Genomic DNA, 13,936 nt, shown 5'->3' on the forward strand with positions numbered 1-13,936 from the left:
AATAAGACAAAGCCAAGGCTTCAGGAACCTAAAAGCTAATTGAAGAAAGAAAATACGAATATAAATTGCTATTACTATTCTACTCTAGGAGAAAAATAAAATGCTGTGAGAATTCAGGAACTTCAGAATGGTTTTAGATGGTCAGGTCTGGCACAAATTTCATAGAGCTTGTGATATTTTCTCAAATTATTGAGAGAGAGAAATTTGACAGGCAAAAAAAAAAAAAAAAAAAAAGAAGAAGTCTCCCAGGCTCAAGGACAATGTAAATAAAGAAAGGCACAGAACTAAGAAAATTCAAAACAATACTTGATGGCGTAGTTTTCCAGGAATATATAACAAATCCAGGAAATCCTAGGATGATAAGGCCAGAAAGGAGACAGGTGCTGGTGGGCGTTAATAACAAGGTGAACAAAATAGATCCAGAGGCATAGAAGCATGAAACAGACAGATGACTCTCAGAGGGAAGATGGGGGTAGGGAGTGTGGAGGTGGGTGGGGAGAGATTAACCAAAGAATGTATATGCATATATGCATAATCCATGATATAGATGATAGTGTGGGGAAGGAGGGGGGCGGGATGGAGGGGATCAATGGGGAAAAAAAGGGAACATCTGTAATACTTTCAACAATAAAGGTAAAATTTAAATAATAATAAAAATAACCCAGATGAATAAAAAGATAGAAAATATTAACACTAAGATATATATCAAGGTGAATAGCTAGAATTGCCCTTGATAGTCATGGAGTGCCATGCATGCTATGTAGGTAGGGATCATAGCCTGAGACCAGTGCTTCCTCAGTTCTGTGCAGTGGGGGGCCAGGGTGGGGGCAGGAACAGAATTTCAGCTGTCCAGGCCTGAACTGGGAAGGTCCAAGCTAAGGCAGTGGGAAGATGACCTTGTGGGAACTTGGTTTGACTCAGAGCCCTCGGGATTTGGTCACCAGTGAGACTTAGAAGATGTAAAAGGACCTCTAAAGTTCACATGGAGCATTTGAGCCTGCATGTCTGGTTACTACAGATGCTGTGAAGATCCGGAGAAACCAAACTGATGAAGAGGTTAGGGAAGAAATAGGCTGAGTTCAGTCTGGGAAACAGTTTGCCCTTCCATCAGAGTTCTAGCAGATGGTCAGCAGGCTGTCCATCAAAAGCCTAGTTGATTTCGTAGAAAGCAGCAGGTGTGGTTTTAGAGTCTGTTAACAGAAGCACACCCTATCTAGTGTAAGTCGGTGACCGTTCTATTCTGCGCAGTCAGACCACAACTGGAATGTTCATTTGAACTGTGTTCTGTTATTTTTCTCTCGACACCATGGTTAGAGGTTTTCAATACAGATGGTAAACTTACAAAGGAACAATAATTCACAGCAGAAGTGATTGGAGGAATGTGTACTTTCTGAGCCTGGAATAAAGTCAGTTCCTCTGAAGAATATGAGTGCTTCACCACCTGGAGAAGGGCCGTGTGAAACAATTAGACTAATATTAAGTTGCCCCAATGATATAATCTATACTAATAAAAGGGTAATATGCTAATTAGACTGGGAGACCTTCCAGGAGACCTTCCAGACATCCTTCTGGACAAAGCCATGGTGGCGGGGCCAAGGTAGAGGTGGTTAGGGGCCAAGAGGGGAGGGCAGTTGTGGGTGATCAGCCCAGGATGGGATGGCAGTTGTGGGTGATCAGGGTGGTGGTGGGGGCGGGGGGGGGGGGTGATAAGGCCAGCGGGGGGGGGGGAGTTGGGGGTGAGCAGGCCAGCAGGGGGAGCCAGTTGGGGGCAAGCAAGCCATCAGTGAAGGTCAGTTGGGGGCAATCAGGCTGGCTGGGGGACAGTTGGGGGTAAGCAGGCCAGCAGGGGGGCAGTTGGGGGCAAGCAGGCCAGCAGGGGGGGCAGTTGGGGTGATCAGGCTGGTGGAGGGGACAGTTGGGGGCAAGCAGGCCAGCAGGCAGAGTGGTTAGGGGCAATCCGGCAGGCAGGCAGGTGAGCGGTTAGAAGCCAGCAGTCCCAGATTATGAGAGGGATGTCCATCTGCCACAGGGATCGGGCCTAAACCTGTAGTCAGACATCCCCCGAGGGGTCTCAGATTGGAGAGGGTGCAGGCCAGGCTGAGGGACACCCCCCACCCCTGTGCACGAATTTCGTGCACCAGGCCACTAGCGGGAATAATAAAACTACATGGCAGGCTTGTCAGGAGATCATATGGGCAATGCCCCTGGTACACATTTGGCATTTAGTGTGTCTCAGCTCTCATCCTTTCTCTTAAGAGCATTAAAACCAGTGGGCACACGTCAGAGAGTTAGATTTTGCCGTTCTATTGAAAATAGGTGTTTAATCCTCAATGCTGGCTAGCTAGGTGGGCTGCCTTGAAAGGTGGTAAATTTGCTGTCCAACGCTTGGTGGATGAGCACATGGCAGAGATGTGGTGGGGAGTTTAAGGACTCGGAGGGTAAAGAACTTGAAGACGCCATCCTAACGCTGAGCTTCAAATGGTTCCAGGGACTTTGGAATGCAAACTCCAGAGACAGGCTGGGGCTGGAAATAAAATCTGAAAATCTTTTCCCGAGAGGTGACAGTGGAAGGTGATTGCCAAAGGAAGACGTGTGGAGAGCACCGCGGGCCTAGAATAGAATCCTGGGCGTGTGGGGAAAAGAAGGAAACTAAACTACGTTATATGCATGGAGATACTGCTGTATGCCATGAAACCAAGGAAGGGTTGTTTTTCAACCATTGTATTCATCCGTACATCAATTTTCCAGAAGATGTTGGAGAGGGGAGACAGACTGAAGGCAGGAGAGCAGCTAAGCTTGGCCGTGTGGCAGAGAGGGTAAGAATAGGACCAAGGCAACACGCTGGGTTTTGCAATGAGGAAGTTCCTTGTGATTGTCTAGAAAGCACTCATGATTAATGATTTACACATCATCTATTCCCAAAGGGTTGGGGCAGCTTAATAAAAGCACTCTTCACACAGGGCAATGAAAATGAAACAAAATAAAGATAAGAAGCCACAGACAGAAATAAAAGGAGGAGGCGGGGCGGGGGGGGGGGGCGGGGTTTGAACACAGCACAAGCCATGGATGGGATTGTTATTGTAGCAGGAGCACTACATTTTGTTAGCTCCGGGGTTTCAGCAGCCAGAATAAAAGGGTTACAGAACAGGTTCCTTACCACTCATTGGCTCATGACAGGAGACAGGTTTTCAGAAGAATTTTTGTTTCTTGGCACTGAATTCTGTGGAGTGTAGCCCATGGATTCTTAGATAAGGAAGGTGACATATTAGACAATGGGGTCAGCAGTGATCCTGTGAATTCGCAGACTTGCTTCTTGCTTTGAATTGCTATTTCTTTCTGAAGCCCTTGAAGATCAAGTGCGTAGTATTGAAATGAAGCCTGTGATCATTTCAGACTAGTTGAGCATCTGAACACTGCTGAGACTGAAATCTCAGCCTATAAGACAGCCTGAGAGAGGAGGACGTCCTAGACAGAAGATTCCAGGGGAGTGCCAGGAGCTCAGGGAAGAGAGGACACCAAGGACCTTGCAACCTCAGGTCCTTTGCACTTGCTGCTTTCTCTGCCTAAAAAAACTTTCCCCCGGATTGTTCTCATCTTTCAAGTTTCAGTTCAGATGTTACCTCTCCAAAGAGATCTTTTCTGGACTCTGCCTAATGCTGTCCCTTCTTCATCCATCCACCTCAATGTGTCACTCTCTAACAATAATGTTTTATTTAATTCATAGCATTTACTGCTCTGTTAGGTTGTTTTATTTATTATCAGTGCCCCTCCTCCCACGTGGTAGAATGTAAGCTAGTACATCAAACAATGCCAGGAGCAGAGGAGGTGCTCAGTATGTCTAAGGAATGAATAGTTTATGTATGGGGAAGAGCTCAGCTCAGTGACCATGTGATAACTCAACACATGGTTGTGCCGGGGATGGAGTTAAGTTCTCCCTAAAATGTTAACTGAGCAGAGGTTGAAGATTCTGATCATGAACAATTTCATACTGGGGATTTAAAACCATTGGGGTTTGGAAGAGGAGCACAGATTCTCCGTACATTTTCCCTCTCTCTCACAAGGATACTAATAGGAATGGTAAGTTTATGCATATTCATTGAGCAGGTTTCTAAGGGGGTGGAGCCTAAGTGGGAAGTGTAGAAAGGGCCCTACGTTGTGGCAAAGTCCCTTTCCTCTCCTTTTGGAAATTCTGTTTCAGATCACCCATGAAATGTTGAGAAATAGCTATTTTAACATAAATAATGTTGCAGGACTCATTCGAAGAAGAATTTTCTCTTAGGTGCAAGTCCTTTTATGATCCCTCCTGGCAGCTAACAATAGAACCCCTATTGTGTTAAAATGTGTGTGTGCACCAGCGAGTGTGCCTGTGTGTTGGTGGTAAGAAATGCATCCAAATGGCCTACAATCTAAATCCAATCACTAACACATCCATAGAAAAGCGGAGGTGCCTGAGAGGACACCCTGCAAGATGGAGAGGAAACGAACCAGCGGTTTGAGACTGGAGCCAGGAGTAGGTGAGCCAGTACGTGTAGACAAACTATGGGGAGGTGAGGACTCAACAGAAGAGAGGTGGGGAGCAAAGCCAAGAAAAGCTTTTGTTAAACATTTATTTTAGGTTTAGGGAAAACTAAGTTTGTTGGCAATGGGAAACAGGCTCATCAATGGAGAGATTCAGGGAAAATGCCGTGGAATTAGCACCAATTGTATTCATTCTTGAGAAATTGTACATGTTCCTTAATCAAAATTGAAACAAATATTAGGAAAAAGCCTGTGCTATTTATTTTTTATTAATTCATTCATTCACTTATTTTAGGTTGGACCTGGTGCTTGGGAGAAAGTTTGATTAATTAGGCCCTATTGTGGGCTTTGCCTGCAGACTTCAGGATACAAGTTAGCAGTTCAGAGATAGTGGAATTTCCCCAAGGCTATGGACAGGTAAGGCGTTTTAGAACCATTCAGCATCACAAGCTCTAATGGAACCTTGAAATCATCTGAGTCCACAAAATAATGGGTCCTTTTCCCCCTCATCTCCTCATTATTAACATTTTAACTCATTGCCAGAAGAGAGATGTCTTGGGGAAAATACACAAATTGGGTCTTTTCTAATGACTTTACTGGAAGCATCCAAAACGACAAAACTTGTTTTCCATTTAGAAGAAGACAAAATTAAAAATAATTTAGTTCTTCTTCTATGCTGAATGAGGAGATCTGGTCATAATATTAACTGAATTACTTGTCAAATGGCCTATGTTTGGTGGTTAAAACAAACCAGGAAAAAAAAAAAAGACTCTCCTGATGACACTGTGTTAAATTGTGCCACAAGAGGATGTCCTATCTAATGTGTTCCTTTGTATAATGGGCAAAAAAGTAAATTACCAAAGTTTCAACCTGGTAAGAACGCAAGTTTAAAAAATGGAAGTGAGCATTAAAAAGGAAAATAATCGCCTCACTCCTCCTTGAAAAAGCAATCTTTGAATTCACGGTGAAATAAGGTAGATTTTTATATGCTCATTCTCATATTTGAAGGATGAATAGTGAGCTGTCATTCAAAATAAGGGGGTAAATTGGAAATTGAAGTGCAGATAACAAAAATGAAAGAAAGAAATCAGTGTTTAATGGCAAATCTTTCAAATCACAAAGAACAAACTCAATTCATAATGTGATGTTTTATTGTTTGTTTCTAATGTTCCACTGTACTTGGCTTTTATAGCAATGATCTGGGAATGAAGAATAAGTGATTTGGAAAACAGTTGTAAGTTAAAGGGCTTCACGCTCACTGTTTGAGAGAGAAAATTTTTTGTGTATGGTGCATCCAGTGAAATTGCTCTTTTAACAAATACTTATCAAGTACCTACTGTGTGCCGGGCACTGTTCTGGGAGATTCCGACTTATTAATGGACAAAACAAAAATGCCTCCTTCCATGAAGCATCTATGTTTGATCAGTGATTTTTTAAAAATTGGCTCCTAGAGGGAATCCCTTTGTACAGCATTTAGGGTCCTTTGTAAAGCAGGCTATTGAAGATGTGTCTAGGTAGCATCCAAATTTCTGGGCACAAAAGGGAGAAGTGGGCTCATTTGTCTTAGGCTGGAAATCTGACTTCCCTCGAGTAATTTGCCAGGAACGCGCGCCTGTTTTATCTTCATCCCTTAGCTGTTTTCTGCATTTGCCTGCCAGACTTGCTTCCTCTTCCTCGTGATCCAGCCTCTGAGGCACATTTCTGAGAATTTAGAGCACAATTAACAGAAAATTGAGATTGAATTTAACAGAGGTAGAAAACCAAAGGGAGTGTGTTCCTGAAATGCAGTCGGATAGGAAAGTGGTTTTATTGCATCTAAGCCCTTGGAAAAAATTAGGTATGGAAGCTGTATTCTGTGTGGAGCCAGAACGGCAGTGAAATGAATGAAAATGAAGGAAGCTGTAAAAGGGAAGAGGCAGAGGCGGCTTAAAATTACCAGGAAGGAAGGAAGGACGCCGTCCTCTTTTTGTTGTTTTTGACAGGCGTTTAGCAGTTTGCCCTGTAACTGACGTGAGCTCAGAGTTTCCGATTATATTGTAGGAGAAGCAGTATTTCCTGGAAGAACTCATCTGGAGTGAGCTGAGCCCCCGTTTTACCTGTGATCTGTCTCGGTTCCTCATGACACGTACGGAGCACAGGATGGCTTTGTTTTTAAGGGTGGCACTGAAGCAAGAAATTATGAATTATCAGAGCTGTTAGGCATTCAGTTGTTGCCAAGGGGAAATGAAGGGGAGAGATGTGAATGTATTTCAGGAAAATACATAACTGTAGCTAATGCTCTGGTTTGTATTCTTTTTCCATGATGGACTTGAAAAGACATTACAAGTGTCCCATCACCACAGGCAATAATTTCAGACTGAGCCAAGCAATTGATATTTTTACAGCTGAGACTTCTAAATATTAACTTTTAAGTTATATATTATTTGGATGGAGTTAAAAATTTGATTATTAATGTGCCTGATTGGCTAGAAAATACAGGATAGACTAAAAGTTTATTTTGCTTTATATCAACAGTGTGAAAAATTCATTACAGAATTTATTTCGTTCAAATTAAAAGAACAATAAATGCTTCATGGTGAAAGGAAATCAATTTAGATAAAATGCTAAACTTGTTTTTTGACACTTAAAATATAACTATAATATGTGTTTGGAGAAAGATAGCGCAGTGGTCATGAATACTAAACTACTAAAATGTCTGTTTAATCTTGAGATGGGATTCAGGAGAGCTGAGTTCTGGCTAGAGCTGTACAGCTGCCCAGCACCAACCAAGTGTATTATGAGATTACTAGCAAAACTATCAGGACATTTATGGCTACTACTACTAGTCACCTAAGGTTGCTGATCAGCAGTGGGCCTAGATGCCTGCTGAAACAGTGAATTCTCTTTCTGAAAGGAGGATTTCAGATGCAGACTCCTTAGCATCCAAGGACCATCCTCTTCATCCTTTCTTCCACTGCTCTCCTGCTTACAAAGACCCATGTAGTTACTCTACCACTTCTGTGCCTTTGTTCATATTGTTTTCTGCCTGGAATGCTGTCTGTGTTTCCTTCCCTTCTCTATTCTAAATCCTGACCATCTTTTAGGTCTAAGTTAAAGCCCTAAGACCTTCAAGAATCTTCATCTGGACACTTCCTAGTGATCCCTCCTTCCACTGAAACTGCCTGCATCAGAACAATGATACTTGTTTTCTTGCCTTCATGAGCAAACCTTTTTCCTTCCCACATTCTTAGGGAAGGATGGCATCTACACAGTCACCCATGCTGGACCACCAGCAGTCAACCTTGACCCACCTCTCACTCACACCCTGCTCATCTAATCTTTCCGTAACCTAGGCTTGGCCCACCTCTTGGGTACTTCTTATCTCTACCCCATTTTTCCATTTCTCCTCTCCCAGTTCACCATCATCATTTTGCCTGGACTATTGTAACAGACTCCTTGACTTCATTCTCACTTCACTCCACCTGTCCTCCACAATGGTGGTGGCAGAATGACCAAGCATGTGAGTCCGGATGCCTTTCTTAAAATATCCAGCACTGATTATAGGTCTCTAATACATGTTTATTTATTAGCTGTCTATTAATCTGGAAGCTAACCTGTCAACACTCTCTAGATAGGTCATGCTTTATAAAACAGTAACAAGGTAGGCACAGAGTAACATCTGTTTGCCAGGTAGCCCAAGACTAAATTGGACCGATGATGTAGACAAACTTGGAATGCCTAGAACAGATTCATTCAAGTTGACCAGATTCCAAATTCCATGAGGCTACTCTGCCCAAGGTCAACATTTTGCTCTGTCCCAGTCTTTACATTGGCCTGTAAGGCCCTAGGTGATATGTCCACACACCCACTTCACCCTCTGCCCCCAGTAGTTCTCTGACCGCTTAGCTGCTCCTGCAATAGGCCAGGACATTACCAATTCGGGTCCTTTGTTCCTTCTGCCTGGAATGTTCTTGTCACAGCTATCCATGTGGATCACTTCTTTATTGCCTTTATCTTGGCTCAAATGTCACACCTTTTCAGGGACACCTTCCTTGACCACTATTTGAAATTGCAAGCTCCCGTTCCTACCCTCTCCTACCTTATTTCTCTCTATAAAAATTAGAAGTTCCATGTGATTTTTGTCTTTTATTCACTACTCTATCCCAGGTACTGAAACAACCTACATCAAAGTAGCCATTCAATAATTCATTGAATAACTCAATGAATTCATCTGACATGTGCGACATCTCTTCTTATATATCCAATATATTTCTCTTTGAATAATCTTTATGTCTGTGATCTAATTTCAAGCCTGGTAGCTGGTTAATGTCTTACCTTAGTCAAACATGGTTTGCATGAAGAGTCATTTATCTTGGGTTTCACTCCTGGCTCTGACACTTTCTAATTATGTGACCTTGAGTGAGTCATTCTATCTTCCTGGGTCCAGTTTTTCTCATTTGAAAAACAGGGCTGATGATACCTAGCAGATTACTAGGACTATGACAAACACTGCAGCTATAAAGTTCTATAAACATGTTAGTTGGTACCTATTTTTATTTCTTATCTGTACAAGGAACTGAAGAAACAACATTGCATAATGAAGAGTTTGAACATAATAGTCAAGCAAATATATACTCGAGTTCATTCTGTCTTTACTTATTAGCTATATGACCCTGAGAAACTTAATTTACCTCCTTTTCTATAAATAAGGAACAAATTTTATCTCAGAATTGATCGAAATTCTGAATGAGATATATAGTGTATTATTTTAACAAATCCACGACACACACATTTTTCACCTTTTAACGTTTCAGAAATCAGTATGCCCTTTACAATCAATGATGTCTTCTGTTAAGCGAAATGTGGTATCTACTTCCAACTTTTGTATGTGACACAGGATGATAATTATAGTTCAGAATCTCTCAGGTCATTCTGACAATTTTAAGACATTTTCCTCTCTTCCACTGGGGGAAAAAAAGTGACTTTCAATGAATAATAATAAGGTGGTGAATTGTGCCTTAATAGTTTAATAGCCATATTTTTTGGCAGGTTGTCTTTAAAACGTGTTTTTCCGATTTCACCTCAAAGAAAAGTTATGCATTTTGTTAAAGCATGAACCATGAAGTCACTCTTCAGTTTATTTCTTTGTTAAAGAGGAGGGCACTCTGTTTTTCTGGGTCCCCCTCCCTGTGTCTTCACTCTAGTTTGGTTGATACTTTCTCTTCTCTTTGGTGTGGTCCTGGAGGACAAGAATAGAATAATATCCTGGCAACCGCAGCAACCACACTTTAGCAGAACACAGTTGCTAGGAGCAAGGGGTAGTAGCTGCACTCAAGAGGTCACGTGGCTCTGCCATCCCAGAGGAGCCAGTGGGCTGTGGCAGAAACCCACAGCCCCGAGCAGCCTTCTCCACCCCGCCTTGTGCGGAAGAGCATGGGAATATAGCCATCCTATCTTGCCTGCCGCCAATGGGTGGTAATACATTATGGCCCTCTTAAAATAAAATATGAACACAAATGGAATTAAAAAGTTACTACTAAAGATGCCATCATAAAGAAATGCAACATTTCAGCCCATTATTCCGTAAACACCCTTCTATTAGACTGAGGCTACTAATGCAGTGTTAGGAACTAGCAATAGGTCATTACTCTAATGTGACAGCCTCCTATACATCTTACGGTTTGTTACAGTTTTCTGGTTTTTGGTTAAAAGAATTGGGGGGGGGGGGAAGTAACTGAAGAATGCTATGTGGGTTATTGCAAGAAATTCGACACTCATTAACCATATCCTTTGTTCACTGAACTATAAAAATTCTGGGATGGATGTACTTAGCTTCCATAATGACTTTCAGTAGAGAAAGCTCATTGCACAGTTCATTTTACTCATTCAGCAATTAAACTGGTAGTTGAGATTCAACCAAGTGCCAGGCACTGAGTATCAGGGCCATGGGTAAAATTAAATGTTTTAGGATAGAATGCATAAAGCAAGACACGTACACCGTGACAATAGAATGCCTAATGTTTGTATTGTACTTTTCTTTTATTTGAAGAGGGCACCAAAATGTTTTGGGCTCAGTTCTTATTAGCATTTGAAAGAAAGTAATACTTAGAAAATAAATACTTTTTGATTCATTCACATAGGCCAGTCCTCTGCTGGCACCTGTGATTAGATTCTGCTACATGCACAGAGGGCCTGGAGGAACACTGAGGGTCCCTCACTGTCTGTGACCTTGTCTGGTTTACAGCCACAGGAGAGAGACAGGCGAAAGAAGACCAATGAACTCTCCCTGGATAGTCTTACGCACACTCAGTCATCTGTTCCCCACTCTTTTCATTATGTGCTTAATGGGTTCTGGACAAAGTCTACAACTCACGTATACATCTATTATGTTCTCTGTCTACATTTCTCAGAGTAAGGAACATATGATTCAGTTCATCTAATTACAAGGCCTGTATAATTCAGCTACCCTCATTTTCCCCTTCTCTGAAGAATTGATTAACAGATTGACACTTAGGAAACCCTTTTATCTCATGAGCCTATGCCAACTGATTCTTTGATTCCTTTTTTCCCTTTGATCTGAACATTAGAAAATGAGATCACTGGCTTCCATTTGAGTGTGCTTCCAGCCAAAATAAAAAAAAAAATGGAAATAGGTTATAGAGTGATGTGTCTCTGACTTCAGTTTGGCTCTAAAAAACATTATTATCTTTGACTAGGAAAGTATAAATTTATATCAAACAAAAAGTTCCAGTATAGTTCATCATTCTACTCCTTTATCATCCAAATCACATCTCTAGGATGTAACAACTACGGAACTAGTCTTTCTGTGTGTTCACATATGTTTGTGTACATACACACACATTATCTTTTCAGTTTTACTTCACTTGGAAGATGTGTGAGATTGGCCAGTGTGTCTCTGGCATGTTACATTTCTTATCCTCCCGACTGGTGTCCCATCAAACAACATCACCTGGCGTCCACTGTTAGGACTTATTACAGGAGTTGGGTGATAAGGCTCATCACTTGTCCTAGTTGAAGGCTCTCAAGGAGCAGAATGCCTTCAAAGCACAAAGGCTAGTCACCGTATTGATTAATTGAATGCCAGAGAATGAGTTTGATATCTTGCTGGTAGTAACCTCTTCATAACCACCCACCACCAATATTCACCCAGGGTGGCATACTATTGACCGCTAACATCAATCCTACCAGTTTCCATTTCCATTTTATGAAGAAATTTTGCTGTTTATGGAAATGACATCTGTCAGTACTTTTAAATCAATCGCATACAATATAGTCACGGATTGGGTAGGGTAGGATAGGATAGGATAGGATTGGATTGGATTGGATTGGATAGAATAGGGTAATAGCATGTAAAAAAATGGGCATAAATGTTGAAGTCTATAAGACCAGATTGAAATCTTAATTCCAGTGCTTAGAATATGGGAAAGCTGCTTAAAATTTTTGGAGCTCAGGTTTTCATTTTAAAGTGAAAAAACAAAACAAAAACTTTACCTGATAGAATTATAAGGAATAAATTAAGTAAAACATCTAGCAATAATGTCCAGCATATATTAATACTTGAACTATTATTTCCATTCCTTTTGCTATCTGAATTCTAATCCCAGGATTCTAGTGAAAGAGCAAGATGGACAATTACATCCAAATATAAAAAATTATCTAGTAGAAATAAGTTTTTGGAGGAAAGAACAAATAAACTGTGACAAATAGGAGCTTAGTATTGCCTCTTACACAAACAATATATAATGTCTACAAGAAGAATGTGGCTATGTATGGTACATAAATAAAAGCATTTCATCTTTAAATACATAAGTTGTGTCATATTACCCTCACATAAAATTTTGATTAATCAGAACACTCAGGGAATAGAGCTATGAGGTAAATGATCCACCAGGTTAATTAAGGTTCAACAAGTCTTAATTTCTTGGGGAAAATTCTTGTCAAATTGAAAATGCGTTGATTTACTTTTCTGCCCCATCAAGAGAATGTCCTGAATGTAGTCTTTGATTTGGAAACTTGGAGGAGCTTGAAAATATTATTAAAACTAGTATTCACTTGAAGGACTATAGATTCAAAGAGAAGAAGCTGAAAGTGAAGTTGCCAAGTTACGTTTGAGGCAACCATAAGTCCTTTCAGACATATTTTTTCATTTAATTCTCTCAACCACTCTAAGAAGTATCATTCCTCTTGTGGAGTAGTAATTATAAAGATAAGGACACTGATATGTAGTGAATTTGGGTAATATACTCACAGTCATTGAGGTAGTGAGTGACTCCAACAGAATTCTAAAGCAGTACTTCTGATTGAAAAGCCGAACCTCTTTTTTTCCCTCTCCAACACTTTCTTCTTGTTCTTCACAAAGCTACTCGTGAAATCCAAAGTCACTTGGATTCCAGGAAGAGAGGAACTTAGTACAAGGCATACTTCCACTAGGACGGACAGGCCATCCTTTTTTATTTATGAATAAATTTTAGAAAGGAGTTTTTCTCATAGTTATGCTTCTCTAATAATAGCAGGGTGGAAAAATAATTCAAATTGAGTCAGGATTATACTTATTCGAACTTCATTTTTCCCACAGAGGTATTTAAAATTTAGTCCAAATTTCTCCACTCAATCTTTTTTTTAAAGATTAAAAGTTCTGAAAGTAACTGAATTTAAATCAATAAATATTAAATATGTTTTAAAAGGAGACAAAGTCACTTTTCACAAACTCTGCTAGAAGAGAAAAAGAAAGAAAGGTATGAAAGTCTTGGCTTCATTTAAAAAGTGAGTGAGGGCCCAGCCGGTTTGCTCAGTAGATAGAGCATCAACCTGCAGACTGAGGGTCCAGAGTTTGGTTCCGGTCAAGGGCACATGCCCGGGTTGTGGGCTCAATCCCCAGTAGGGGGCGTGCAAGAGGCAGCTGATCAATGATTCTCTCTCATCATTGAAGTTTCTATCTCTCCCTCTCCCTTCCTCTCTGAAATTAATTTTTTTAAAAAAAGTGTACAAGGGAGTGTAGGGATTACGCTTTTATTTCCACTAACTGCTGTGTGTGTGTGTGTGTGTGTGTGTGTGTGTGTGTGTGTATACGTGTTTACAACTAGTGTATTCATTTTCATTCTGCACTCCATTATGTCTAGAAAGGTCATATAATTTATCACCCAAGTCAACTTCACTTTAGAAAGTGAAAAAGGACACTGGCAACGTTCACCTTAAGCAAAGAGATGTGGATATGAACAATTCCATGCAAAATCATACGAAGTTCCAAACAGTGGCCCCAAGAATCTTCCCTCTGGTATTTTTGATCCATCTTCCTCTTTCACTCCCTCAGTTCATCTCCTTATAATTATTCCTTGGGGCATTATTGCTAGCAATCCTTCTTGCTCACTATTGCCCCTTCCAGACCAATCTCTCTCCCTCCTCCCTGAAAATCTCCTAA

General features: G+C 40.9%; 1 protein-coding gene across 3 annotated transcripts in view; it reads left to right on the top strand.

The window, feature by feature from the left end:
• RGS17 (regulator of G protein signaling 17) overlaps positions 1–13,936 on the top strand; it is an 86,747-nt gene that overhangs the window by 10,012 nt on the left and 62,799 nt on the right. For 2 of the 3 annotated variants that reach the window (XM_079779845.1, XM_079779846.1), the window contains exon 2: positions 4,814–4,935. The exons of the other annotated variant lie outside the window; for it this stretch is intronic. In XM_079779845.1, the coding sequence (XP_079635971.1) occupies positions 4,928–4,935 (8 nt within the window). In that variant the 5' untranslated portion in view covers positions 4,814–4,927. The remainder of the gene's footprint in view (positions 1–4,813; positions 4,936–13,936) is intronic. 3 annotated transcript variants of the gene reach the window in all.

Source organism: Cnephaeus nilssonii, assembly GCF_951640355.1.
Source record: "Cnephaeus nilssonii genome assembly, chromosome: 9".
Lineage (NCBI taxonomy): Eukaryota > Metazoa > Chordata > Mammalia > Chiroptera > Vespertilionidae > Cnephaeus > Cnephaeus nilssonii.